The sequence below is a fragment of the Quercus robur genome, chromosome 9, assembly GCF_932294415.1.
Source record: "Quercus robur chromosome 9, dhQueRobu3.1, whole genome shotgun sequence".
NCBI classification, from domain to species: Eukaryota; Viridiplantae; Streptophyta; class Magnoliopsida; order Fagales; family Fagaceae; genus Quercus; species Quercus robur.
Window position 1 is genome coordinate 22,665,488 of NC_065542.1, and position 26,442 is coordinate 22,691,929.

The 26,442-nt window shown below is 38.1% G+C and overlaps 2 protein-coding genes across 2 annotated transcripts; both read left to right on the forward strand.

The window, feature by feature from the left end:
- Positions 1-877: 877 nt before the first annotated feature.
- Positions 878-2,031, forward strand: LOC126700854 (uncharacterized). Its single transcript, XM_050399033.1, has 2 exons — positions 878-926; positions 1,442-2,031. The coding sequence occupies exons 1-2, from the start codon at positions 878-880 to the stop codon at positions 2,029-2,031; spliced, it is 639 nt and encodes a 212-aa protein (XP_050254990.1).
- A 17,369-nt stretch (positions 2,032-19,400) lies between these two features.
- Positions 19,401-19,931, forward strand: LOC126700855 (uncharacterized). Its single transcript, XM_050399034.1, has one exon. The coding sequence runs from the start codon at positions 19,401-19,403 to the stop codon at positions 19,929-19,931; it is 531 nt and encodes a 176-aa protein (XP_050254991.1).
- Positions 19,932-26,442: the final 6,511 nt, after the last annotated feature.

Sequence of the window (26,442 nt, forward strand, 5' to 3'; positions counted from 1 at the left end):
AATGGGATGAGGCTTGCAGGAATTTTTTGAAATTATTAAAAGGTATCTACTTAACCCGCCAGGCTTAAGAGTGCCTATGCCAAGAAAACCTCTAGTGCTCTACATTGTTGCACAAGAACAATCACTTGGGGCCCTTTTAGCCCAAAAAAAATGAAAAAGAGAAAGAGAAAGCATTGTATTACCTTAGTCAAAAGCTTACTGGGGTAGAGTTAAGGTATTCTCCAATAGAGAAGATGTGTCTTGTGCTTTTCTTCTCCATTCAAAAATTAAGGCATTACATGCAAGCACATGTAATACACTTGGTTGCAAAGATAGATCCAATTAAATACGTCCTGTCTAGGGCAATCATGCCTAGACAGTTGGAAAAATGGGTTGTGGCCTTTCAAGAGTTTGAGATTGCGTATGTGCCCCAAAAGGCCATCAAAGGGCAAGCACTAGACAATTTCCTTTCCGATCATCCTATTCCTACCGATTGGGAGCTCTCGGATTATTTTCTAGATGAAGATGTGTTGTACACCAAAGTCCTCCCACCTTGGATGATGTTCTTCGATGGGGCTGTGTGGTAAGAAGAATCTGGAGCTCGGGTTGTTTTTGTGTCACCACAAAGGCAAGTGTTACCAATTGCCTTTGTGCTTAGTGAACCATGTTCAAACAATGTTGCTAAGTATTAAGCCCTTATTGCTGGCCTCCAAATTGTCCTCGATATGAAGATCTCATACTTCGAGGTCTACGACCATTCTAAGTTAGTAATCAATCAACTTTTGACACACTATGAAGTTAAACATGAAGGTTTGATCCCTTACATTCTAATGGCTACGTGACTAATTGAGAAGTTCAACAAAGTTTCTTTAGAGCATATCCCATAAATAAGAATAGGATGGCAGATGTTCTTGCCAACCTAGCCACCATGTTGGCTTTGTTGGAGGGTAAAAAGGAAAATGTCCCCATCTAAACCGTTGGGTGCTCTCTTACATAAGAGAATATGCAAGCGAGACGAATGCCGTATCGATATCTATAGTGGAGGATGAGGATTGGTGCCAACCCTTGATTGATTTCTTAGAACATGGTAAGCTACTCGAAGATCCCAGCCATAAAATGGATGCACAACAAAGGGCGCCTTGTTTTATACACTACAAGGGCACATTATAGAGGAGGTCTTTTGACGGTCTATTCTTACAATGTCTTGGCAAGGAAGAAGGTGATCAAGCCATGGAAGAAGCTCATTTGAGAGTGTGTGGTGCCTATCACTCTGGCCTTAAATTGTATCACCAAATAAAATAAATAGGTTACTGTTGGCCCACCATGGTCAAGGATTGTATGGACTATGAAAAGACATGTGAAGCATACCGGCTTCATGAAAACTACATCCATCAACCACCGAAGCCCCTGCACCCTATAGTTACATCCTAGCCTTTTGATGTATGGGGACTTGATGTTGTAGGACCATTGGCTAAGTCGTCGGGTAGGCATCTATACATACTAGCTGTGGCTGACTATTTTTCTAAATGGGCTAAAGCTGTACCTCTCAAGGAAGTTAAAAAGGAAAATGTGGTGAACTTCATCCAAACCCAATTGATCTATGGGTATGGTGTCCCTCGCTATATCATCACAGATAACGGTAAGCCATTCTACAATAGTTTGGTGGCCCAACTGTGCAAAAAGTTCGAGTTCGAACAGTACAAGTCATCCATGTATAACGTGCCAGCCAATGGTCTTGTTAAGGCTTTCAACAAGACACTTTGCAATTTGTTGAAAAAGGTAGTAGAGCACTCGAAGAGGGATTGGCACAAAAGGACTGGAGAAGCTTTATGGGTATACCAAACAACATACAGGACACCTACGCAAGCCACTTCGTATTCATTAGTATATGGTGTTGAAGCAATCCTGCATTTGGAGCGACAAATTCTGTCACTTGGAATTGCTATCCAAGAAGGGCTTACAAACGAAGCAAATGCCCGTTTAAGATTTGAAGAGTTGGAAGCACTCGATGAAAAGAGATTGGAAGCTCAACAACGTCTTGAATTCTACTAAGTGCGGCTTTTGCAAGCGTTCAACAAGAGAGTCTGACCTCGATCTTTCCAAGTAGGGGACCTAGTACTTGCAGTGCAAAGACCCATCAACATCTCCTATAAGATTGGGAACAATTTCCCATAAAAATGGAATGGCCCCTATGTCGTGCAGGAGGTCTACACTAATGGCACTTATAAGATAGTCGATGGAGATGGCCTGAGGGTAGGTCGCACAAATGTGAAGTTTTTGAAGCGATACTATGCATGAAGTTTTGAAGTTGCTCCTTGGTAAGAGCTTAAACTACCCACTAAAAAAAAATAAATCCCACTAGGTTGAAAATCTTGAAAGAGGCAACCTAGGCAAAAGTTAGGGACAGAAATAAATAAATAAATAAATAAAATTCCCGCTAGTTGAAAACCTTGAAAGAGGCAACCTAGGCAAAAGTTAGGGAGAAAAAAAGAAAAGAAAAGAAAGAAGGAGCAAACATTGATCTGGAAATAAATGAATTTTTTATTAATAATGACTACATCAATGGAAAAAAGAAAAAGAAAAAAGATTAACCTATCCAATGTACAGGCCTCAACTCCGCTTTGCTAGTCTCTAGTAACCCTTGTAGCTTTCTAAGTTTTGCATCATTAGAAGCTTCTAAAGTTGGAGTAGCCATAATCTTGGAAACTTCTCTATTGATTAGAGAAATGATCACTTGTTGCTGGGCTAGCTCTGCATCACAGAGGGTGCTTGACGCTGTAAACTCTGCCTTTTGCATTGAAAGCAACTCAAGTTTCTTCTTCAATTCAATCTCCCTAGCTAAGGCCTTGTCCAAGTTTGCCTTGATTGCAACTTTTTGATTGATCTTAACAGAGTCGAGGGCAAGAGTAAGATGATGCCGAGCATCAGTGAGCTTCCGTTCCTTGACTTCAAATGCGATACCTTGTGAAAGAGCATGATGGAGGGAAGAATATCAATCTGCATCATTTATATAATTCGAAATATGCTCTCTTAAAGGCGTTGCATCCATAACTTTTATTCGTATGATAACTTGGAGGACCTTCTTGACTCCATCCCTAAGTGAAGTCACAAAAGTAAAAGGGGCTTTGACGACCTTCTCAATTAGGTCCCCTCCTAACATTTTTTCATGCTGTCAATTGGCCTTCAAAATCAAATCATCAGGGTCAAACTTTGTGATAATTGAAGTGGCTGGGATGCTTAAACTACACATAATGGATTTATTTCAAGTCATGTCCTTTGAAGACTTGTGAAAGGGGTCAGAAAAAAGAGTGTCTTTGGTCTTCCCCAAATGTGGTTGGTCAATTTCGTTAGTAGCCAAATCAAAGGCCGTCGGATCTTGAATGGAAAACTCGCTTATAGAAAGGCTAGTGGCAATTGGTGTACACTTCTTTCCAGCTCTTTTTGAAGGATAATTGTCATCCTGCATTAAAGGAATACCAAGATTTTCATTCTTAAAAAGTTCTTGGATACCAAAAATAGCTTCAAGGTAACTAAGATCTTTAATGGGTTCAAGATCAAAATCATCAAAAAGAGAATTAAGACTCATTTGTGCACTGCCACCAGAAGGGTCGAGAAGTGAATCCATATCGACACCAAAGTCAGTTGCCTGGGTGACCCCCTCATGATCTAGATTCTTACTAGAATTGTCCATTTTCCTTTTGCGTCTCTAGTAAGAATCTGAGTTGCCACTATTCTGCTCTAAATCTGACATGTCCTTACCTTTGGTCACCTCCATGTTTTGAGGCATTGAAACTATGCAAGAAGGCACATGTTTAGGAGAATGTGCCTTGTCCACACATGCTCTTCCTAAAAACTTATCTGTAGCCTCTGAAATCCCAAAAGATGGCCTCCCATTGCTTTGGCGCTTCACAGGTTCAACTACTTCATTAGGCTGTTTTATTTTGAGTTTTATCTTGCTTAGGTTAATATTCCCAATCAGTTTCTCAGTCCCACTTGAAAAGAAACCATCAGATCTTCTAGCCCACCAATTCATATAGTCCTTCATGCATGATGCCCGATGCTTAGATGGGCTGGCAGGGATCAAGAACTCCAAATTGGTAACAAGACAAAGGCATCGGCGCTAGAAGCATACTACTTGCTCTAAGGTGACAGTGCAAAAGTCCTTGTTAAGCTCCCCAGGGATGTGTTGATTGAAACCAAACTATCGACCAAAGAGGTGAGGGCTATACGGTTCAACTATGCATATGCTTTCGCGGCAAGAGGCCAAGTAGTTGGACTGTTGGCTGATGAAATATTCTGCATAGGAGCTAGGTAGCTTGTCATCATCCACTAGGATCTTTCAATGGCCTTTAAAAAGGCCAAAGCGATGAAACTTGAAACTACTAATAGCACAAAATAGCTTATGAGCGATAACCTCATCATAATGCTTGGCTACACCTTCCTCGGAGTATCTAAACATGCACGGAACAGCCTTAAAGCAAGACCCTTCAGGTTCAAAGTGAGTGTTAAAGTATTCGGCCAACCAAGCAATCAAGTAGTGTGCAAGGATAGTGGCATCACATTTACTAGGAGTCTTAGAAGACGCAATTTCATTTAAGCCCTAATACATGTTGGCTAAGATTGGGGCTGCAAGGTAGTATGTCTTACCATAAGCCATCACACTTGCACTCTTGAAGATGTTAGGCCTGTTTAACTTTGGTCCCCCATTGGGAAAAGTGAACTCACACAACCAACACAAGATTAAAGTAGCTAACCAAGTCTCTTTCATGAGCCTTCTCTCCACTTTGAGCACATCGAAGGGAGCCTCATCTTCTACTGTCAAAATTCTGAGGGAATCAATTTTACCAAAGGGTTTATGAGATTGCTTGCCTCTTGTAGTCCACTTTATTGACCTTCTAGTCGGTTGTTTATGATATTTAGACTTGCCACGGAACCAAAACTTCACCCATGTGGCTGTAGTGACCAAGTGCAAACCACTAAGCTTAAGACTCAGGTGATGGAAGGCGGCAAATAGATGATGACAACATGAGGGGAGAGATGATATGTCCTTCGCATTTGGAATGACCTCATTGTAAAATGAGTTGTACATAGGAAGCCTACCGATCGAATGTAAGTCCTATAAGCTAATGAAGACCTCTCCTATAGACGTGTGCAATGTGTTCGTAGCCGCACACCAACACTCTAAGAAGGCTTGCATGACATGAGTGTTCCAATCTTATGTGAATAACGATGCAAGTAGCAGCTCGTAAAGCTTGTCATCACTTAAGACTTTAGTATTGCGGCTCAATATGTCTTCTAGCCACTCCCAATATTTAGGGAGGTAGGAAAACTCACACTTATATTGGAGTGGAGGAGTCTTGGAAGTAGGTAGGGCCCATTGCACTTTTCCTACACTTATCTGACAATGAAAGAGAGGAAATGGATTGATGTGATCCGCGGTTGAATGAAGGTTGGAGGCCAAAGTAAACGTCCTTGAAATGACATACGAATCCTTTCTAGTTGGATCGTACAGATCGTGAGATGATTCGACACACCATTAAGATAGACTTGGAGTACCTAAAGTCAAAAGGCTTAGTGTCATAGTTTAGAGAGGACTATTGATAGTTGCAAGATGACAATTGTGGGAATGATATGCAGATGAAGCTCTTGTACTAGTGATCGTGAAAAGAAGAACGAGGCAAAGGCAGTGAGAAGGATGTGTGGACGGAACTTTCGCGCCAATGGTTACAAGATAAAGGCAGTGACGAAGGCAGTAAGAAGGATACGAAGATAAGCATCGATGATCGCAAGACGAAGGTAGCAGCGAAAGCAGTTAGAAGGATGCACCGACAAAGCTCTCATACTAATGGAAGAATGCGCCGACAAAGTCTTCACATTGATGGCCGTAGGCGAAGGTAGTCAAAAGGATGCGCCGACAAAGCTCTTGCACTACAAAGGCAGTGGCAAAGGCAGTTAGAAGGATGCACCAATGAAGCTCACACTGATGGAAGGATGCGTCGACAAATCTCTCACACTGATGGTTGTAAGACGAAGGTTGTGAGAAGGTTGTGCAGACAAAGCACTCACTCCAACTGTTGCGAGACAAAGGGCAGTGGGATGGATATGCTAATGAAGCTTACTGATGAGTAGCATATAAATGGTCATCCATTACTTACAAACCATCCATTATAGTGACGAGTATGGGTATGGACAAGTGTCGGTGCATTCACTCCAGGTAGCAATCAATGACTAAGCAATGAATAGCATGAAACTGTTACCATCGTCCAATAATGCAGAATTAAGGACCGGTTACGAATAGAAAACATTGGAGTTAATTTGCAATCATTAAGCATTGATTACCCAACCACTACATAACAGTATATTGAGTATTAACTCAGCCTAAGGCTATATAAAGCCAAGAAAAATAGGTAAAAGGACATGAACACACAACTGCTACACCAATTACAGTTTTTCCAAAGACAATAAGCTAACTTAAGCATCGAAGGGTCCTTGGCAGGCCCCAAACCAGTGCCTTTACCTGTTGAGTGCTTTCTGTGATACAAGTTTTATAGGTCATCCATCATACTGACGAGGGGCATACTGAAGAAGCAAATTCTTGCTTCATCAGTTTGGCACCGTCTATGGGAATTTAACAATATGCCGTTGAATTCTCTATCAACTAAGTTCCTCAAGACCGATGGACTCAACTTTGACCACACCGTTGGATCCGGTGGTAATGGCCCAACAGATTCAAGCACTCATACTAACGTGCAAGAATTGATGAAATAGAATGAAGAATTGAAGTGGAAGGTGTGCCTTGGGACTTCTATGAAGTCACAGTCTCGACATAATCACAATGACAACGATGACAAGTCCCATAGTCAAGAGAATAGCAAAACAGATACTTTAGAACATACCGTGCAGTTAACACAAGGTAGTGAGCAAATGAAGAAAATCATGAGAAAGGATTTGGATGAGGTTAAGAATGCCATGAAGGGGAAGACAATAATAAACCTGGATGGCATGATCAAGAGGACCAACTCACCCTTCACAGCTAGTGTTCTGGAGTGCCCCTTGCCTCCCAAATTTCGTCTCCCTCAACTGGAGGTCTATGATGGCATTAAGGACCCTCTGGACCACATAGGAGCATTCAAAACAACTCTGAGCCTCCAGTAGACCCCAGATGAAGTTATTTGCAAGACATTCCCAGCAACCCTTAGAGGAGCAGCATGGGTATGGCTCAGTAAACTACCTGCAACATCCATTGCTAACTTTCACCAATTGAGTGACTCCTTCGTCCGTCACTTCATTAGAGGCCAACACCGTAAAAGGCCCATTTCCTGAGGGAATATGTGAAGTGACTTAACAAACCAGCCTTAGAAACTGATGAGGTTGACAAATAGGTGATAATGATGACCTTTCAGGCTGGGCTGATCAACCCTAACCTTGTTTTCTCCCCAGGGAAAACTCCTCTGACCTCGATAATGGATCTGTTGTTTAAAGAGAAAAAATACATGAATGGGGAAGATGCATTGATGGCAAAAGGACTGACAGGCAAATGAAAGAAAGACGAAGGTGCAGAGTCCCAAATAAAAAAAAAAAGGAGCGCAAAGATAATCTTACGGAAGCTAAGACTAGCAAAAGTAGTCTGGAGGTATCATCGAAGAAGAAATTGAATTTCACCCCTTTGATAATGCCTGTAGACAAGATTCTCATCTAATCTAATCTAATCTAATATATATATATATATATATATATATATATATATATATATATATATATAAACTGAAGCCTTTGCAGTTCCCACAATTTTCCACATCAGTGCAATATTTATAAAAATAAAAATAAAAATAAAAACATTTTTGAAACCAAAAAAAAAAAAAAAAAAAACGAAAAGCGAAAAAAATCTTTTCCAAAACCCGAACACAAAACCAGCCTTCTTTTTCCTCTAAAATGTTGAACCCTGCCATTCCTCTTTCTTCTCTATTTCTCTATTTCTCTACCCTCTCCTTCCCTAAAACCTAACACAGAAAATCAATCTCACTGCCATCCCCACACTGTCAGGTCTGAAATAGAAAGAAGGCATCACTGATCTTACCATGGTGCTACTCACAAGGATCGATCTCCACCTTTGAGCGCCGACTATAGCCATCAAAACTGGGCAGATTGCATCAAATGGTTGAATTAGAACTTTGTTTCAGAAAATTAGGGTTCGTTTTCTTCTTCTTCTTCTTCTATTTCTTATTTTTTGAGATTTTCGATCAATATTGCATAAAGTTGATTTTTTTTTTTCATTATCAAACCTAGGGTTCAATTCGATTAATTAGCAAAAATCATTAGTTGACTTAAGAGTACATATCATTACATGTTTACAGAGATACATTCAGCAGCATGATGAGGTCGAGCTTTCTACTTTGGGAATGGGTACGTTTTCTTCAAACTTTCTTTGTATTACATTTTCCTCTGTTTTATACCCAAACAAGAAAAAGATGTGTTTTTTTTTTTTTTTTTTTCTTTTCAATTTGTTGAATAATTGAGGGAAAAGAAAGAAAACACAAAATTTAATTGAATCTGATTTTCTTGTGCTATATATAATCAACTATGGGTTGAAGATTTCATGAATGATTAGCAATTGCAACTTTTTATAATGTCATACGTACTCATTTTCTTACTTCTTCAGTTTTCTTCTTTATCCAAGATCAGTGAATTTGATATGTTTGACTATGTGCCTTATATTATTGTAATATATATTTGACTATGTGCTCCTAGGAATAGTTTTAACAGATTTGTTAATTATTGAGCTATGAGGAAGAATGGACTTTACAAGAATAGGCTTCCAATGATTGACGGGAATTTGGAATTCTCATGGGAGTTTAGTTTTCCAGAAAAATCGAGGATAAGGTAATCGTGGAACTTTTATAATTCACATTGTGCAACTTTGTATACTTTCTAATTCAGTGCTTTTTCTCCCCATCTATTTCAATTTTGTATGTTCTTTTTTGGGTTAAGAATTATCATACTTGCTAAAATTCTTCACATATTTTATTTCATTACAACAATCACTATGATTGTCACAATCTCTGAGATTTTTGAAGAATGATGGATTGGCTATTGAGAAGAGTAAGAATCCCATTGTCCCAATGCTGATAATCATTCCATGTACATAATAATAGTGATGATTTTTGTTTATAGAATTGAACAGAAGTTTTGACATCTACTACTGGCATGAAGGACAAGAACAAGGGTCATGGTGTTCAAAAGGCCAAGGTGGTTTTTTCTTTTTCTTTGGGGGAAGGTTGGTGTGCATTTAGGTATCTTGGTTCAGTTTGTTAAATTTGCTTTAAAAAATTATGATTATTTCTAATCTCTTTCTTTTTGGTTTTTGACTTTCTATTCCCCTGAGTTTAGATTGAAATTGTGCTAGGCAAATCTGAGAAATTTGACTCTTTGATGACTACTGCTGTGACTATTGCTATGACTGAGCCTTCGACTGCCTATTTTTTTGGGGTTTTTTTTGGGGGGGTGGGGGTGTCGTTGGGGAGCTAGAATGACCACTGTGTTAAGCTTTTGTTTTGAGAATCAAATGAAATACAATTTCTGCTCAACTGCATAGTCTTATGTACATTTGATATATTTTTGCAATTAATTTCTCTTGGTTTGATACTTTTTTACTTAGTCTTTTAGACATATAATTTATCTTTATAGATTGATTTATATTTGTATGGAGGGCTGTCCCTTTGCTAAACTCTAATGCTAACAAGTGCTGGCATGAAACTTGAGAAAGGGGCAAAGTTTTCTTGCCAAAAACTATGTTTTGTTAATTTTGCAAGTTTCATTTTCTCTATTGCTATGAGGTAGGAACACAAAGTGGAGGTCTCCACAAGCAGCTATAATACCTAATTTCCATCTTCCAATGCGCAGTTTGGAAGTTAAAAATAGGTAAATTATCAAATGAAATTTTCTCCATATAGATGCATTTTTCATACCAAATATGTGGGCTGTTGTGCCATTTGTAGTGCCTTGTATTTAATGTTTTAAATGTTTGGTGTGTGAATGTGTATTGTACTTATAGTTTGTCAGAGCTACAACTGCTAATACTACTCCTGCTACTACTGTTGCTAGAATGCAACCAAGAGTGTTGTTCATAAATCACTATTGTTTGGTACCCTTGCAACTTATGGAAACATACAAATATATATGCATTATTTAATCACACATCCCTACATTGTGCAATGCTTGAATGAATTTTTTAGAAGTTTTCTACTTTTATTTTGAAATTTCAAATATGTGTATAAACACCCTTGAACGTTTAGACCCCCAATTTACAAATTAACCAATTCAAGCTTTATGTCAAACAACTAGTATGCGGAAAATGAACATAAGCTATAATATGGAATTGGATAAATTATCTAAACCAAATTAAAATTACAACCTACAGCAGATAATAAAGGCAAAGATAAAAAGGAAGGAAGATGCAAACACAAAGATAACACGCGATGTGTTATCGAAGAGGACACCGAAGCCCTCAGCGTAAAACCTCTCCGCCGCCCTCCAAGCGGTAAACAATCCACTAGAAAATGTAGTTGGGATACAAGGATAGCAATAGACCCTCTAAGCCTAATCTATCCAGTGCACCTAAACCCTCCAAGCTTCTTGCTCCAACGAGGTTGCGCCGAACCTTTTTCTTTTCTAGCTTCCCGGATTCTGCTACTAGACCATAGCATCAACCAATGTAGATTGGTTCCTTCCTAACTGCTTCCCAGCAAACCAAACAACCCTCTTACAGTGATGAATATGGTGAGAACAAGGTTTTGGTAAAATGCCTCTCAAGGATTTGACAAGGATTTGACAAAGATTTGACAATGGAGAGGAAGAGAGTTGAGGAATTTAAAGAGACTCTAATGTATAGATTGTTGATGAATCAATCTTGTTTCTCTTTAGGGTTTCTCTCTCACAATTCTCTCTGGAAGCTCTCATGCATTTGTGAGTATAAGGGGTATTTATACTGGAGTGAGTGAGGAATGTGAAACGTCAGGTTTTACAAAATAGGGGTGGCTCGCAGCTTGGCCTCGCGGCTTGACTAAGTCGCGAGATCCAGTCGCGAGATATCCGTATGCCCAGTTGTCCTGTTTGGTCCTGTAGTACTCCAGCTAGCATGACTGTTCACCTTCTGGCACGCTTGGCACGTGTGCTGCGTTTGGCGGCTTGAAGCCGTGAGCTACCCGTGAGAGCAAGCCGTGAGTCTCTGTTTTCTTGCACACTCTTGAGCAATCAACACTCTATCTCACTCACTACCCTTACAACAAACCCACCTAAATACAGGGTTACTAAATGCTGAAATACAAGAAAATTTGGCACGGAATAAAGCCAATAAAATGGTTGATTAAATTCAACCTTACAATCTCCCCCTTTGGCTATTCCGTGACAAAACCCTAAAATAGACTCTAGACTTAACATGTGAGTTGGGAATAGTTGAACAAAACTCACTCACACCTAACTCTAAAAGCTGTGTAGCACTTGAAACATAAGATCATGAAACTCCTGAAATACAACAATACACTATGATCATTGTATGCAGAAAAGCATGAAATGCATATAAAACAAGCTAAAGGTGATCAAGCAAAGATGAAGTGAAGAATCAAATCATGGCTTGATCAACCAAGTAATCACCACAAGGTAATGATCACAGTGCTCATTCACACTTGGAATGAACACTTGAACATACAAGTTAACAAGAACAAAACAAGGTACTTGTATGCTCGACACTCAACCAATGCATAATACACTAAGTATATGCATCTAGGAACAATCCTACAAGGGCATAAGAGTGACAGTACTTAAAACAAAATGCAAGACATTTAGATTTAAGTACTGATTTCAACATAGCATAAAAGGCTGCAATAAGCAAGGTACAAACCATAAAGCCTACAAATTATGCATAAAAACATAACCCTAAAAGCTTATATAAGCACATGGGTACAAAAACAATATAAAACACAATATATCCTGAATAACATTAACGATGTATATAAAAGATTAAACCAAGATTAAGATAACACCAAAAACCACAGTGTATCAAACCCATATAAACATTAAATACCCAAAACATAAGCATATATAAACACTGTCTCTGATTTTGACAACTCCCCCTCAACACATTACTCCCCCTTAAGAGCTGCTTTTCTGCTTCTCATCAACAAACTTATCAACAACAGAAAGAACATCTCCCCCTTTTTGACCAGAATGGCCAAAGGGTCACTGTCCATGCTGGGTGGTGAATCTGTCAAGTTTTGCAGACAAAATATCAATCTGGTCCTGCATGGCTCTCATCCTCTCAGAGTGCTCAGTCTGAACTCCTCTGATCCCATCAAGTCGTTCCAGAATGACTTGAAAAGCATCTAGAGGTGTATCTGAAGAAGTGGATGCTCTATTCCGTTTGCCACTCCTCCTGGGTGTTGAGGTTGATGCATGCCCTGCTGCCTCTGCCTCAGTCTCCATAGGGACACCTTCTCCTTCATCACCTTCATCTTCTTCACCTAGAAGCCGAACACTTATCCTTTTGCAGGTAAGCCTGTTAATTGCAGAGGTTGTGGACATGGGACTAATGTCTTAAGGGATTGGAACACCCTTCTTTCTAAATATCCTCATCAGCAAATTAGGAAAGATCAGTTTTGGCCTAGAAGTTGTTCCAGTCTCATCCACAATAGTGTCATATATGTGGGAACTGATGTCAATGAATGTCTTTTCTTTGAGTTCCATCAGAGAGATTGCTCTTGCACAGTTGATTGTAGTCAACTTCTTTATGGGATATAGGTTAAACATCATGATTATTGTTAGACACCTCATGTCCACTGGAAAAGTTGTGGTATTCAGACATTTCTCTTCTCTCTGTCCACCTATCCTTTGTTGGACAGTTTCAATAGACACAATCCTATCTTTGTAATTGACAAACTCCTGATCTTCTAATCCTTCAAGCCCTAGCACATCATCAATGTCATGTGCATCCAAAGTGAATTCTTTACCTCTAACCCAGCAGCTTAAATCATCCTCCCTTATCACAGCATTTGAATAAAACTCCTGAATCAGGCGTTCACACACTACAGGGAGATCACTCAGAAGCTTTTCCCATCCTCTCCCTTCAAAACAGCTAGGGATAAAGTTGTTCCTTAAATCCTCCAAATCTACAAATCTTTCTTGAATAATTCCTGCTTTCAAGAAGAAGTCCTTGTATCTTTCAAAGTGAGAAACAGACCTGAATAAATTAGGGTCCATTTTCATTCTCTTATCTGCCTTCTTTGTAAGTGTTTTCTTCTTTGGGGATGAAAGTGCCATCTATGAGTAATCAGAAAAGGCTACAACAACATAGAACAATATATGTGTAGAACTAATCAGTACCATGTAATTAACAAAGAAATTGCAGCCACACAGATGAACTTGAACACTTAAACATTATGCTACTTAGATCAACCACATGGATCAACAAGCCTAAAAGAGGAAACACAAAAACAGCAGGGAGAATGCAGGGGAGAATTAAAGCAGCAGAGATAGGAAATATCCTAAAGACATATAAATGTCAATGAGACAAAGAATGTGATCAGAATGATATGACTCATAAACAGCATAGTAAAACTCACAGATGCTCCCAATAAATGCACACAATAGAACTAGCACATTCAGCACAGTGAACCACACATTCAAAATAGGAGCATTATGAAACAATATAACAACATAAGATCAGACTAAATAAGTTACCAATAAACAAACCCTAGAGTAGCACATGATGAAGAACAAAACCAACACCAAAATTAAGCTCAAACTAAATCAATAGTTTTCACAGACTAAGCATGGACAAAGAGTAACTGATGAAACACAAACCCATCTCAAAATCATAAACAAATGCGAACAATCCAGAGGGAAAACCACAAAATCAAGTAAAATAGAGTTCAAGAAAGAAAACTCATACCTATTGCTTGAAGATTTTGAGCTGAGATGAAGCAACAATGGAGTTTGAAAGTGGGTGCAAGGAGTGTTTGAGAAAGAGACAGTTAAGGAAGAAGATGAACAGTCACAAAAGTTCGAGAGAAAACTGAAAAAGATTTAAAAACTGCCCCTATTTTCGCCAAACACGTGTTTTTCGTGACTTAAGTGAGTCGCCACCAAGTCGCCAGTTTAAGCCACCAAAACACACAAAGATAGAAATTTAAAAAAATTTTGTAAGTGTTTTTCGTGACTGGAAGGTCTACCCGCGAGAGAGTTGCGAGCTGAGCCGCAAAAATCTCTGAGTAACCCTCGCGACTAGACCTTCCACTCACGAATAAGTCGCCAAAAATGACCTGCGAACACGCGACTGAGGCTCGCGACTTGACTAACCCGTGACTGAGTCGCCAAAATAGGGCAAAACTGAATTTCTGAAATTTTCAAATTTTGAGAACAAAATACTTTCCAAAAACACCTAAAACACTCAAAAATCTTTTTGTGCTTGAATTAACAAAGATTGAGTATGTGAAAACACATTTCATCAAGTACAATCACACAAATGATTATGGCATTTATCAAACATAAACTTGTGTGTTGTGTGTGGATATCAACAATCAGATAGTCCTTAGTCTAATGTGAAGCTTTAATGATCAATTCAACCAAGGCATACACAATTAGCACTAGATCAAGTAATCTATCTCAAGAAATATGTATATATAACCTCCCACAAAACTTGATAACATATCTTGGAGTTTTACATTGGACTCCACTTTCAAATATAACATTTGATCTTTTTGATTCTTTTTGAGACAATCACCTTTCATTGTGAGAGTGATATTAGACATTTCACCTTGATGAGATAGCCTTTGGCTTTTTGAATAAACATTCACTTGAATTTTAGGTCGCTTACCTTTTTTCCTAGTCAAATACTAGAGTGTGCGACAGGCTTTTGCAGCTCAATATCTCTTTTCATTTGGAGATTTACATTTGGTGAGCTCTTTTTAGCAAAAAAATAAAGAGTGGGAAGATATATAGACACAAGTCTATGCATGTCTCAAGATCATCATAACCATTCACTAATCATTCATGACAAGTTTGAAGATCTATTTACAACAATCACATAGATTTCAAGATTTCTCCCACAGTGATATGAGTGCAATGAAAGAAGCTATGCTCGAAAATGCACAAAGCCATTAGCACAAAGGTACAAGGCAAAACAAGTTTTTAGACATAAACTCAACAATGTCAATCAAACTTTTTGATTTTCTGATTTTTATGTAATTTTTGGATTTTTGACACAAGAAGAAAAGGATTGATCAAAAACAAAAGAAAACCAAGAGTATGCATAAGTAAACAAACACACAACCATCAACATAAACAACAAGCAATCAAACAAACATTGTCACAAAGCATAGGAGGTATTAATGCATGGACATGTTGTAATGCTTATGCATGAGTACCCTTTTTCATCCACACGTCACTTGCGTTTGGGGTGATTTCCTTATAGGATTGGGTATGGGAGTTAGGGCTTTCAAACCTTCATGAGAAGCTTTCCAAGCAGTTGGTGAATGCACCAATCATCTTCATCATGTTCATCATTCCGGGATCACCATTTTGATCTCTCGATTGTTCACCTGCCCAATTTCTTCTATCATTTCTAGGTCCTCGTGACCTTTGAGGAGTTGCACTATTCTTTGCTCTCAGCTTTTGGCAATTTGGTCGAGTATGCCCTTGAAGTCCGCAATGATGACACACATAAGTTGATCTAGGACCTCTTTGTGGTCATGGACAAGACTTGGCATGAGATTCAGACCTGCCCACAGATTGATTACGGGAATTCAACAACCGTTCGTTCCCCACATTTCTCTTCTCCTCTATCTTGGGCTTCTCAGCAGTGGGACCAACATCAGCTGATTCTTTGGCCTTTATAAACTTCACTTCTTTAGTGACATTTCCAGATGAGCTACTTCCTCCGGTATATCCCAATCCGGATTTGTCTGAAAAGCACTTTTGCGATGAAATAACATCATCTAGTTTTTTGGTGGTGACCCTCTCAATTTTGGCATTTGCTTGCACAACCTTTTGCTCAAGAAATCTCACTTTTGTGTAAGTTTCTGACAGCTCACCATTCAGTGTTTCTATCTCACATTTGGCCTCCCTATATTGGATTAGGAGACTTTTATAATCCTCCTCTGCCTTCTTCATTTTTCTCACAGCTGCCTTGGCCACCCTTGTGTACTCACCCGACTTCTCCAGGAGTGAGTTATAATTCTCTTGAAGGTTGGCTATGCTTTCATCTTCTTCAGCATCTGATTCTTCAACAATTCCCATTGATTCTTCATCACTATGTTCTCTAAGGTCTCGTACAAGCAGATTCAACTCGTCTGAAGACTTAACATGAGCAATAGTCATAAAAGCTAAGTAGTTCCCCTCTCTATCACAGCTTTCTTTAGATTCTGAGTCGGATGAATCCGAGTCACTCAATGTTGTGGCATACACTTTGCCTTTTGATTTTAAATAATTCAGACATTCTTTCTTAAAGTGTCCATGCCCGTTACATTCGAAACAAGTGACACCTTATGTAGGTTGGGATTCTTTTCCATCTTTCCTTTTGAATTCCCTTTTCTCCCTTCCTGAACTTTGGAATTTTCCCTTATCACTAAATTTGCCATTATTTTTGAATTTCAAGAATTTTCTGAAATTTTTCACAAGGTAAGCAACATCTTTGTCAACCACATCTTCTCCCGATGAGTCATGATCCTCCACCTTCTCACTAATGGTCTTAAGAGCAAGGGATTTACTCTTTCGTTGATTGGGCAGCAACATCTCATAGGTATGAAGAGAACCAACCAACTCCTGGACTTTGATGTCATCAAGGTCCTTGCTCTCTTCAATCGCTGTCACTTTAGCACGAAAACTTTCTGGCAATGATCGAAGGATCTTCCTTACAATTTTAGAGTCTTCCGTTTTCTCTCCCAAATTGAACTTGCTGACAATCACTTCATTCAGCTTGCTATAGAAAGAATCAAAGGATTCATCCTCACTCATTTTTAACTCCTCAAACCGAGTGGTTAGCATCTACAGCTTGGTGTCTTTTACCTTCTTCGTGCCTTCGTAAGTGGTCTCCAATATCTCCCATGCTTCTTTAGCAACGGTAATGTGAGAGATCCTGTGAAATTCATCTGGTGACACACCACAGAAAATAGCATTGAGTGCTTTACTGTTAGTATTAGATGCAGCAAGTGCTGCCTTATCCCATGTGGATTTGGCTTCCTCAAGCCTGGTCCAACCTATCTCAACAGCATCCCAAACATATTCATCAATAGAACACAGAAAAGCTCTCATGCGAACCTTCCAAAAAGCATAATTACTACCATCAAAATATGGAGGTGCATTTAGAGATTGAGACTGATCCATCTTAAAAGGGAGTCAAGGATCACACAATGGTAATGAAACCACTAGAGGTGTACCCATTCTGATACCAATTGAAAGTTCAAATATGTGTATAAACACCCTTGAACGTTTAGACCCCCAATTTACAAATTAACCAATTCAAGTTTTATGTCAAACAACTAGTGTGTGGAAAATGAACATAAGCTATAATATGGAATTGGATAAATTATCTAAGCCAAATTAAAATCACAACCCACAGCAGATAATAAAGGCAAAGATAAAAGGGAAGGAAGATGCAAACACAAAGATAACACGCGATGTGTTATCGAAGAGGAAACCGAAGCCCTCGGTGTAAAACCTCTCTGCCGCCCTCCAAGCGGTAAACAATCTACTAGAAAATGTAGTTGGGATACAAGGACAGCAATAGACCCTCTAAGCCTAATCTACCTAGTGCACCTAAGCCCTCCAACACTCAATCTCACTCACTACCCTTACAACAAACCCACCTAGATACAAGGTTACTAAATGCTGAAATACAAACAAATTTGGCACGGAATAATACCAATAAAATGGTTGATTAAATTCAACCTTACATATTTGTTATTGGCCAGAATTTGTGACTTTTTAAAAATAAATGGCAAATATAGTAGGCACCCCCAAGGTTGTTTCCCTTTTAACTCACACCCTCCTAATTTTCATTATTAAATACCCATCTTTTCACATATTATCTGCATCCTTATTTATTTATTTATTTAGGGTTGTTTTTTAGTTTGAAAGACCACACAGATTTTGATTCTTTTTTTTATCCCCTCCTGGATTTTTTTTTTTTTTTGAAGACTGCACAAATTTTGACCACACTACCAAGCACAAAGCCTTTGTGAACTGCACTCAAGCATGTCTTTAATTTTGGTTTGGCATAAACTTGAAACAAATGCCATAAATATCTAGATTTGTGGCTTTTGTATTCTTAATGTTTGAATAAAACAATATAGTACAATTTAAACATGTTTCACAAAAAGATAATACCTTTTTGTGTGTGAATAATCTATTTTGTTATTTATTTCTGAATTTCATGATGAAAACCAATGGAATACTTATTTTCATGAAGATTATAGACATATTGAACTTTTTTAATAATTCAATAGTTGGGGTGGGGTTATTATGAAATTTATTGATATTAAGAGTGTTTGGTTATACATTGTAAATCTTTGATGAATTGGTATAATTTGGTGTTATTCTTGATACAAATGAAGAAGTTGAGAAAAGAGAAGAGCCTAAGAAAGGGAGGAAATAGATTCTTGAAAAGTATTGGATAAAGATTGAAGATGTAAGTACAATTGTATATTTATTCTATTTACTGGTTCTTTTGTAATACTTATTAAACCAAATGTAAGAGCACATTATGATTATTGTAATATATTACTTCATAATATTTGTATTTATATCATTTTTAATAATTTTGTGTAATATTTTGATAGTTTCATCATAATTACATGTTTCATCTTATATTAGAGCCAATTTAGCTTTCAATAATTGAAATTAAAGAAATGTTTAAACCTGAACATGTTAACATTTGATTTAAAACAATCTTGTGCGCATTGCTCGGGTTAGCGACTAGTATCATATACTATATATAATAGCAGAAGCCTTTAAGGAGGTGCTACCACGTTATGAAAAAAGATCACTTTAAAAACTGACACGTATACAACTTTAAGTTAAAAGAACCGCACGACACATCATTCCATAATTGAGGATACGACGTGTCCTATATGTTTGTGTTATCCGGAATCAACTATCCATGCTTTGTGGGAATGTGAGGCAGCCAAAGATGTGTGGGCTGGTAGTTTAAAAATTCTACAGAAGGGGGTTTCGGGTATGGCTGATTTTTTGCATCTAATGGAGTATTTACTGGATCGGATTGAGCTACATGATTTGGAGGAGGTTTTGGTGCAAGCTTGGCAGATTTGGAATCAAAGAAATCAGGTTGTATATGGAGGGAAATTTCATGAACCGGGATGGTTGATCACTCGAGCAAGGGAGCTATTAGAGGACTTTTGGACTGCCCAGATTAGATGAGAACTGAAACAGTGATGCAGCCAGCTCGTGATACCTGGCAGCCTCCTCCGCAGTCCGTTTTCAAACTTAATTTTGATGCAGCAGTATTTTCCTACCTCAATAGTTCTGGTTTTGGTGCTGTTATTTGCAATGACAAAGGGGAGGTTATGGCAGCCATGGTAACCAAGGGTTCGGTAGTGCTGTGCAGTGAGGAAGCGGAACTTCTTGCATGTAGGAAGGCGATTGAGTTTGCGGTGGATGCGGGATTCTCAGAATTTGTTATTGAAGGAGATAACAGCTCGGCCATGTCAACTATTTCGACGATGCAGCTTGATCAGTCACTGATGGGGAATGTGATTAGGGACATTCAACATTTGATTCGGAATTTGCATTGGGTAAGGATTGATTGTATTAGGAGAGGGGGGAACTGGGTTGCTTATGTATTAGCTCAATTTGCTAGAAATATTTCTGAGGATAGGTATTGGATGGAAGATGTTCCTCCAATACCTAGAGAAGCTGTGTACCGAGATGCTAATTTTGTTAATTAATTGAATGATATGCTTATGTTTCAAAAAAAAAAAAAAACAAATGTTAGTATCCGTTGTTCCCATTTGTTAAACACAAATGGCCAAAAGAAAAACCCTTCCTTGTGATCTTCTCTGCAATAGAGTGCAAGCTTGCCCACTTAGATTTCTGCCACCAAGTCAGCTTAGAGTCACAAGAGAATGTGCGTTACATCGTATGAAGATTCTTGTAAAACTGTTTGGAATAAACCGACATAGAAGGACAGAGGACGATAGAGAGACGATTAGTCTGAATATCCAGTAGATGTGAGAGACAGAAAGATAAATTTGAGGGGTGCCATTACAAGTTCTGTCATCACCGTTAGGCCTTCTGCCCATAAGTTCTGTTTTCAATTTTACAAATTGGGGTTTTTTTTGGGGAATCATTTGGGCATTATTTATGATTCAGTTATTTTGGTTTGATTGGTTACAATTTAGGTTTATTGGTGCGACGAATGTCTGAATCATCCAAAGCAGTCGATAGAGGAACATCAGCATCAGCATCAGTAACAGCACCTGAAGTCTCAGCAGTAGCTGTACCTGTAGAAGAGGAAGGAGGGGGAACACCACTCGATGACGCATCTCTAGTACGAGGAGGAGCAACTCTCAACTGAGTAGTCCTCTGACGAAGAAAGGTGGCACCTATGGGAGCAATCACATGAACAGGCTCACCAGACGGAAAACCATCTAGACCTAAATAGAGCAAAATCCTATGAATGAAAATAGGATGAATCAGTGCATACCCTACGGCAAAAATCCTATGAACCTCGTTCAAAGAACGAAGGAACAAGTGAGGAAAACTGATAGATGCTCGAGAAGAAAAGGCGTACAAAAACACACATCGCTCTAAAGGGATGGTGTGGAAGTGAGAGATAGGTCATAAGGAATGACACGCAATCCTAAAGAAGAGATAGGACGTCTCGGTAAGCTCAGCGGACGTGATCCGAGGATCAGAACCCCACTGGATAGATGACCCAGTGATGTAAGACATGACGATGTCTAATGAAGGTGACTCATCATAGGGATAGTCAGCATCCCGAACAACCGGCACCCCAAGAGCCTCAGCCACTACCTTAGGGGTAATGGTGAACTCTACATCTCGTATCCAACTCGTAACTAGGGTGTTGGAATCATAGATGTGGCAAGAGAGGTTCGAGTAGAATTCTCTAATCAGGGCGGTCGGGGGTGGATGATCTATCTCTACGAGAGGCAACCAACCCTTAGACTCAAAATCGGCTCTAATGGCCGGATCAAGCGCATCTAACACAACAGCTCACTCAGACCAGATCTTATGCTTACAGTTCAAAGTCTCGTAGGCTTCTCTACACTTATCATTCTTAAACAGCTCAACTCTAGTAGGAGACTTAGAGGAAGTGGAAGTGGTCCTATGGGCTCTAGTTTTCCTAGGCATGGTGCTAAGATAAGGATCAAAACACAGAGCGGAAGATCAAAAACCACAAAACCAAAACCAAGGGCAGACTGCAAGTTAGCACAAAAACAAAATATAGAATCAAAATCTATATGATGCATGAACAAGTTTAAATGTCATGATGCATGTTCTAATGCAGTGAATTAAGTCCAAAAGGTTCAAATTAAAAAATTGGCTTGAACATTAACGTTTTGAACACAAAAATCCCAAAAATTTAGAAAACCACTTGATCAATTTGAAAAATATTGACGAATTGATCATTACACATGATATAATAACAAAAATAATGACCAAATACATCAATTGGATAAGCCAATTTCATCAATTTGAGCCAATTTGACAAAATCCCCAATTCGGATCAAATTCAAAACCCTAGAATTTTCAATTTTTCAAAAAACACAAAATTGATCAAATTAAACTATAGGGAACATCATTATAGCATCATAGCACAAAAACCCATTGATCAATTTCACAATAATAGGTTTGAATCATCAAAAAACCCAACATATTGAAAGCTCCGAAAATCCCCATGAAAATGCATGAAATAAAGAAATAAACTTGAAAAAGAAGGGCAAAAGGGGCTTACCGGCTTCCAAGGACAAAAACCTTGCAAAAATCTTGAAGGAAAACGACAAAAAAATAGATGGTGGAGCCTAGAGCCAACGTGGAGAGAGAGAAAAGCAAAGAACTATTTGAAAAGTGCCTTTGAAAAAGTCTAATTCTGCCTTTTAAAAAATCCAATTCACGAGTTTCGATCGGTCAAAAATCAGCCTCGACCGGTTGAAACAGACAGAGACTCCCTCTCTCAAATTTTAGAAATTTTAAAAATTTCGATCGGTCGAAAAACAGAATGGACCGATCGAATCAGGCAGAGGCTTACCATTTTTGAGGAAAAATACAATTTTTGAATAACAAGATGATTTAACTCAAAGCATTGAATTTTAAGAACAAAAATGCATGAGTATGAGATTATATGATTTTCAAATCAAGGATTTAAAGCCCAAAATTCCCACAAAAAAAAAAAACAAAATTTTTGCATTCTCCACAAATTTTCAAGCAACAATTTAAATTTGCACATAATTCAAAGTATTTGCAATAACTTGGTTGGTCAGACCATAAACACACACAATAACATGTATAATGTTTAGTAAAGTGTAACTCGTGTAGTGTGTGCAACTAGCAAAAACTTGAGATACATGTGAGGTGATATGTGAATAACAATCAATCACGAAGTCTACAAAATTCATCATAAAGAATTTAAAAGAGACTATCACCTAAAGAGTTACATCATATAACTCTCACATCTCCTAGATCATAAGCTTGCAATCATGTAAGTTTCTTGATTTTATGCCTCATAATATACATTCCAATTTTAAGTCATGTGAGTTTGGCATCAAGCCTAATAGTACACACCAATTTTGATTTTAAAAATTAAGCACTTTAACCGAGGTTTCACCTTATGTTCTTTTTGTGCATGTGCTACACTTTCTCGATCACAAAATCTTATGATATGCACTAAGGTGTTCATGATTGGCTAGTGAACAGTGGTGAGATGGTTATTTATGCATTTCTCTAAAAGTTCAAGTCCAACATTTAAAAACATGTGTCTTCAAGATTAAGACATAGTAATCAAAAACCATACACATCTTTCCCACACAACATGCACTACAAATCTTCAAATAGTAAAGTGCAATAAATAAGCTCATCAAAGCTAAACAAGGTACAAAAGACATGTTATGTGAAAATAAATTGACCAACCTTGTTCTCAAAAACCAAGAAGAATAGTGCAAAACAAAATGTGCTTCCTTTTTTTTTATTTTTATTTTTTTATATATATATATTTTATAAAAAAAACATCTAGAATGAAATGCATGAATGTTATGCTATGCAAATCCTAGAAACATAAAAACAAAACAAAACCAAAGAATAATGGTCACAAAGGGTAGAGTAATGAAGCACAAGGACCATGTCAGAAATACTCAGTTAGGTCGAGTCTTTTGCATCCAAAACCTTTTAGATGCACCACGAGCATTGGAGTTTTTATTCACTTGAGAATGATTACCAACTCCAGGATTGGAATAAAGGTTTAAAGCCTTTACCAAATCACCAATAAGTACCAATGGATCAAGTGCTTGAGGCACAGGTACTTTTGGTTTGTTTGCTCTCTTAGCAACTTGCAGCTTGTAGCAATTTGGACAGATGTGTCCAATCTTTCCACAAAAGTGACAAACCCATGTAGGTTTATCATGTGTCTTGTCCTTAGATAGGGTAGGCTTCTTAGGCTTAGATTCTTTCAGATTAACCTTAATCTTCCTAAATGATGAACCTTCTAAGGATTTAGCAACCTCACTCATAGAGGGTTTGACAGTTTCACTCACTGAAGGTTCAGAAGAAGAAGATGAAGGAACAAACTTAGTGGAATGGGGAGTGGACACACAGATGCTATCAACATAACCTAAACCAGTTTTGTCAGAAGACGACTTTTGAACACTCAACATTTGATCAAGTTTAGAACTAGCAGATCTAGCAACAGATAAATCAAGTTCCAAAGATTTAACTTTATCAAGCAAAAGCATGTTTTCAGTTTTCACATTGTTCAAAAGATCATTAGCATCAAGCAATTTAACAAGCAAGTTTTTCTTTTCAAGCTCAAGAGATTCAATTTTCTTCAGGCCAAGTTCAACATTCATAGCATCCTTTGCAGCAACTTTACAAAGTTTGTTATAGGCATCTTGAAGATCTGCATCTTCAGAGAGTTCCCCATCAGAAGGGTTCTCTTCAACAGATATGCTCTCATCAACTATAGCAGTAGCAGTGAAAGCAATGAAGTTTCCATCCTCATCGCAATCAGACTCATGATTAGAAACTTCACCATCACTAAGGGTTACAGCCATAGCCTTACCCTTAGACTTCAAATAGGTTGGACATTCAAATTTCATGTGTCCATACCCTTGACACCCAAAACACTGAGAGCCCAAGGAATTATTAGAAGCTTGACCTACTCTTTCTCTAGGCTTATCATTGTTGTTAACCTTAGTGGGATTATGCTTTCTAAAATTTCTAGGTTTAGCAGTGTTTGTGCCTCTTGCCTTTCTATTGCTATTCATGAGAAAGTTTTTAAAGTTCTTGGCAAGATAGACAATCTCTGTGGTAGAGAGCTCATCATCAAATCCACCACTTTCAACATCATCAACTGACTTAAGAGCCATTGATTTGGATTTGGTAGTTTTGGGTAGATCCAACTCATAGGATTAAAGAGATCCTACAAGCTCATCAACAGGGATGGAGTCTACATCCTTGCTTTCAGTAATGGCAGTCACCTTGGGTCTAAAGTTTTCAGTCAAAGATCTAAGAATCTTCTTAACAATTTTAGGTTGATCATAGATTTCACCCAAGTTAAAAGCAGAATTAACAATATCATTCAGTTTAGTATAGAATTCATCAAAAGATTCATCATCAGACATCCTAATGCTTTCAAATTTAGAAGTCAATTGCTGCAATTTGTTTATTTTGACAGCCTTCGTGCCTTCATGCACAGTCTGGAGGATATTCCAAGCAATATGAGCAATCTCAACATTCGAGATTCTCTTAAATTCCTCCATAGAAACAGCGTTAAAAATCGCATTCATAGCCTTGCTATTAAACGAAACTGCTTCTTTCTGAGAATTTTCCCACTCACTAACAGGAGTAGTGGGCTTCTCCTATCCGTATTCAATGGAGTTCCACACCCTCTCATCAATGGATTTCAGGAATACTTTTATCCTTACTTTCCAGTAAGTATAATTATTCCCATCAAAGTGAGGAGGAATAACTAGAGAGTGTCGATGTTCCATGACAACAGGGGTCAAGGATCAGCTCAGTGATCAAAAGATCAACAACAAAAGAGCTACTTGCTTTGATACCACTTGACAGTTTTTAGACCCCTTAAACAATTGATTTAACCTAGGTAATTAGCCAAGTTGTTACTTAGTCTAATTAAACAAGTCTAGGTTATCACAATATAAAAGATCAAATCATGCAAAACAGTGGAAAATAAATAACACAAGATATGATCACCTAGGAAAACCAAACGGGTAAAAAACCTGGGGAGGATTTAACCTAACTATCCTCAAGGTAAAAAGCAAATCCACTAGAAAGAATCAAAATTCATACAATAAGACTTACAAGCCCCCACGCTCGGCTTTTTATTACTACCAACCAGGAGAACTTACTGACATGACCACGTGCAAGCTCCAAATCCACGGACTCCTTCTTTCTTTGATTCACCACCAGCTACAAGCACACCCGCTTGTGTATTCTTTAAGCTTTAATGGCAGCAACTGAATTGATCATCAAGGCATAGAAAATATCTCCTTCTTGAAAACCCTAAGTTTGTGTAAAGGAAAGCTCCTCTAGATCTCACAAGAGATTTACACAAACCGCAAATATGGGCAATACTAAAACGTGGCTAGGGTTTGCCTTTTATACTTAGGACAAATAAGAAACCCTAAAAACGTTTTAAAACAAATTGGGCTGAGTTGGACGAATCTGCAGAAAAGCATTCTGCGCGAGCTTCGATTGGTCGAGCCTAAGCTTCGATCGATTGAGCCAAGCCGAAAGGCACAATCCTTTCTGCTTTCACTCGATTCCAACTTTACATAAAATCACAACTTTGAGCTAGACTTAAATACTTCTAAACACATTGTTTTGATCATGGTTTGCCAACAATACATATTAGAGTTCTAAATATACAAACTCCTAAACTTTAGAACCTAACAATAGTGTACAATACCAGTTTTACTAAAATATGGTTTTAGATTTCAAATGTTTAATAGACGTGATTTCAACTTAAGTCATTAAAGGTAGAAGATCTGATAACCTGAAATAGTCCATTAGAGAGATTATATAAGTCATTCATATATTGAATGTGAGAGGCAGAGAATCTTCATTAGTTTCGTAGATAACTATGATTAAACTCAACATAAGAAAATGTTTGGGCATGAGATTCTTTAAAACAAATTGTGATGCTTGCTGTTGTGTAAGACAAGAAAGCTGATGTTACTGTTATTCTTTGTTTTGTTATACTTT

What these genes read in the sequence shown, in the direction of transcription:
- LOC126700854 (XM_050399033.1), top strand. Translation starts at nt 878, where the DNA reads ATGGCAGATGTTCTTGCCAACCTAGCCACCATGTTGGCTTTGTTGGAG. An exon ending in CATGTTGGCTTTGTTGGAGG is followed by an intron (nt 927 to 1,441) that starts GTAAAAAGGAAA and finishes TTGATGTTGTAG; the next exon opens with GACCATTGGCTAAGTCGTCG.
- LOC126700855 (XM_050399034.1), top strand. Translation starts at nt 19,401, where the DNA reads ATGAGAACTGAAACAGTGATGCAGCCAGCTCGTGATACCTGGCAGCCT.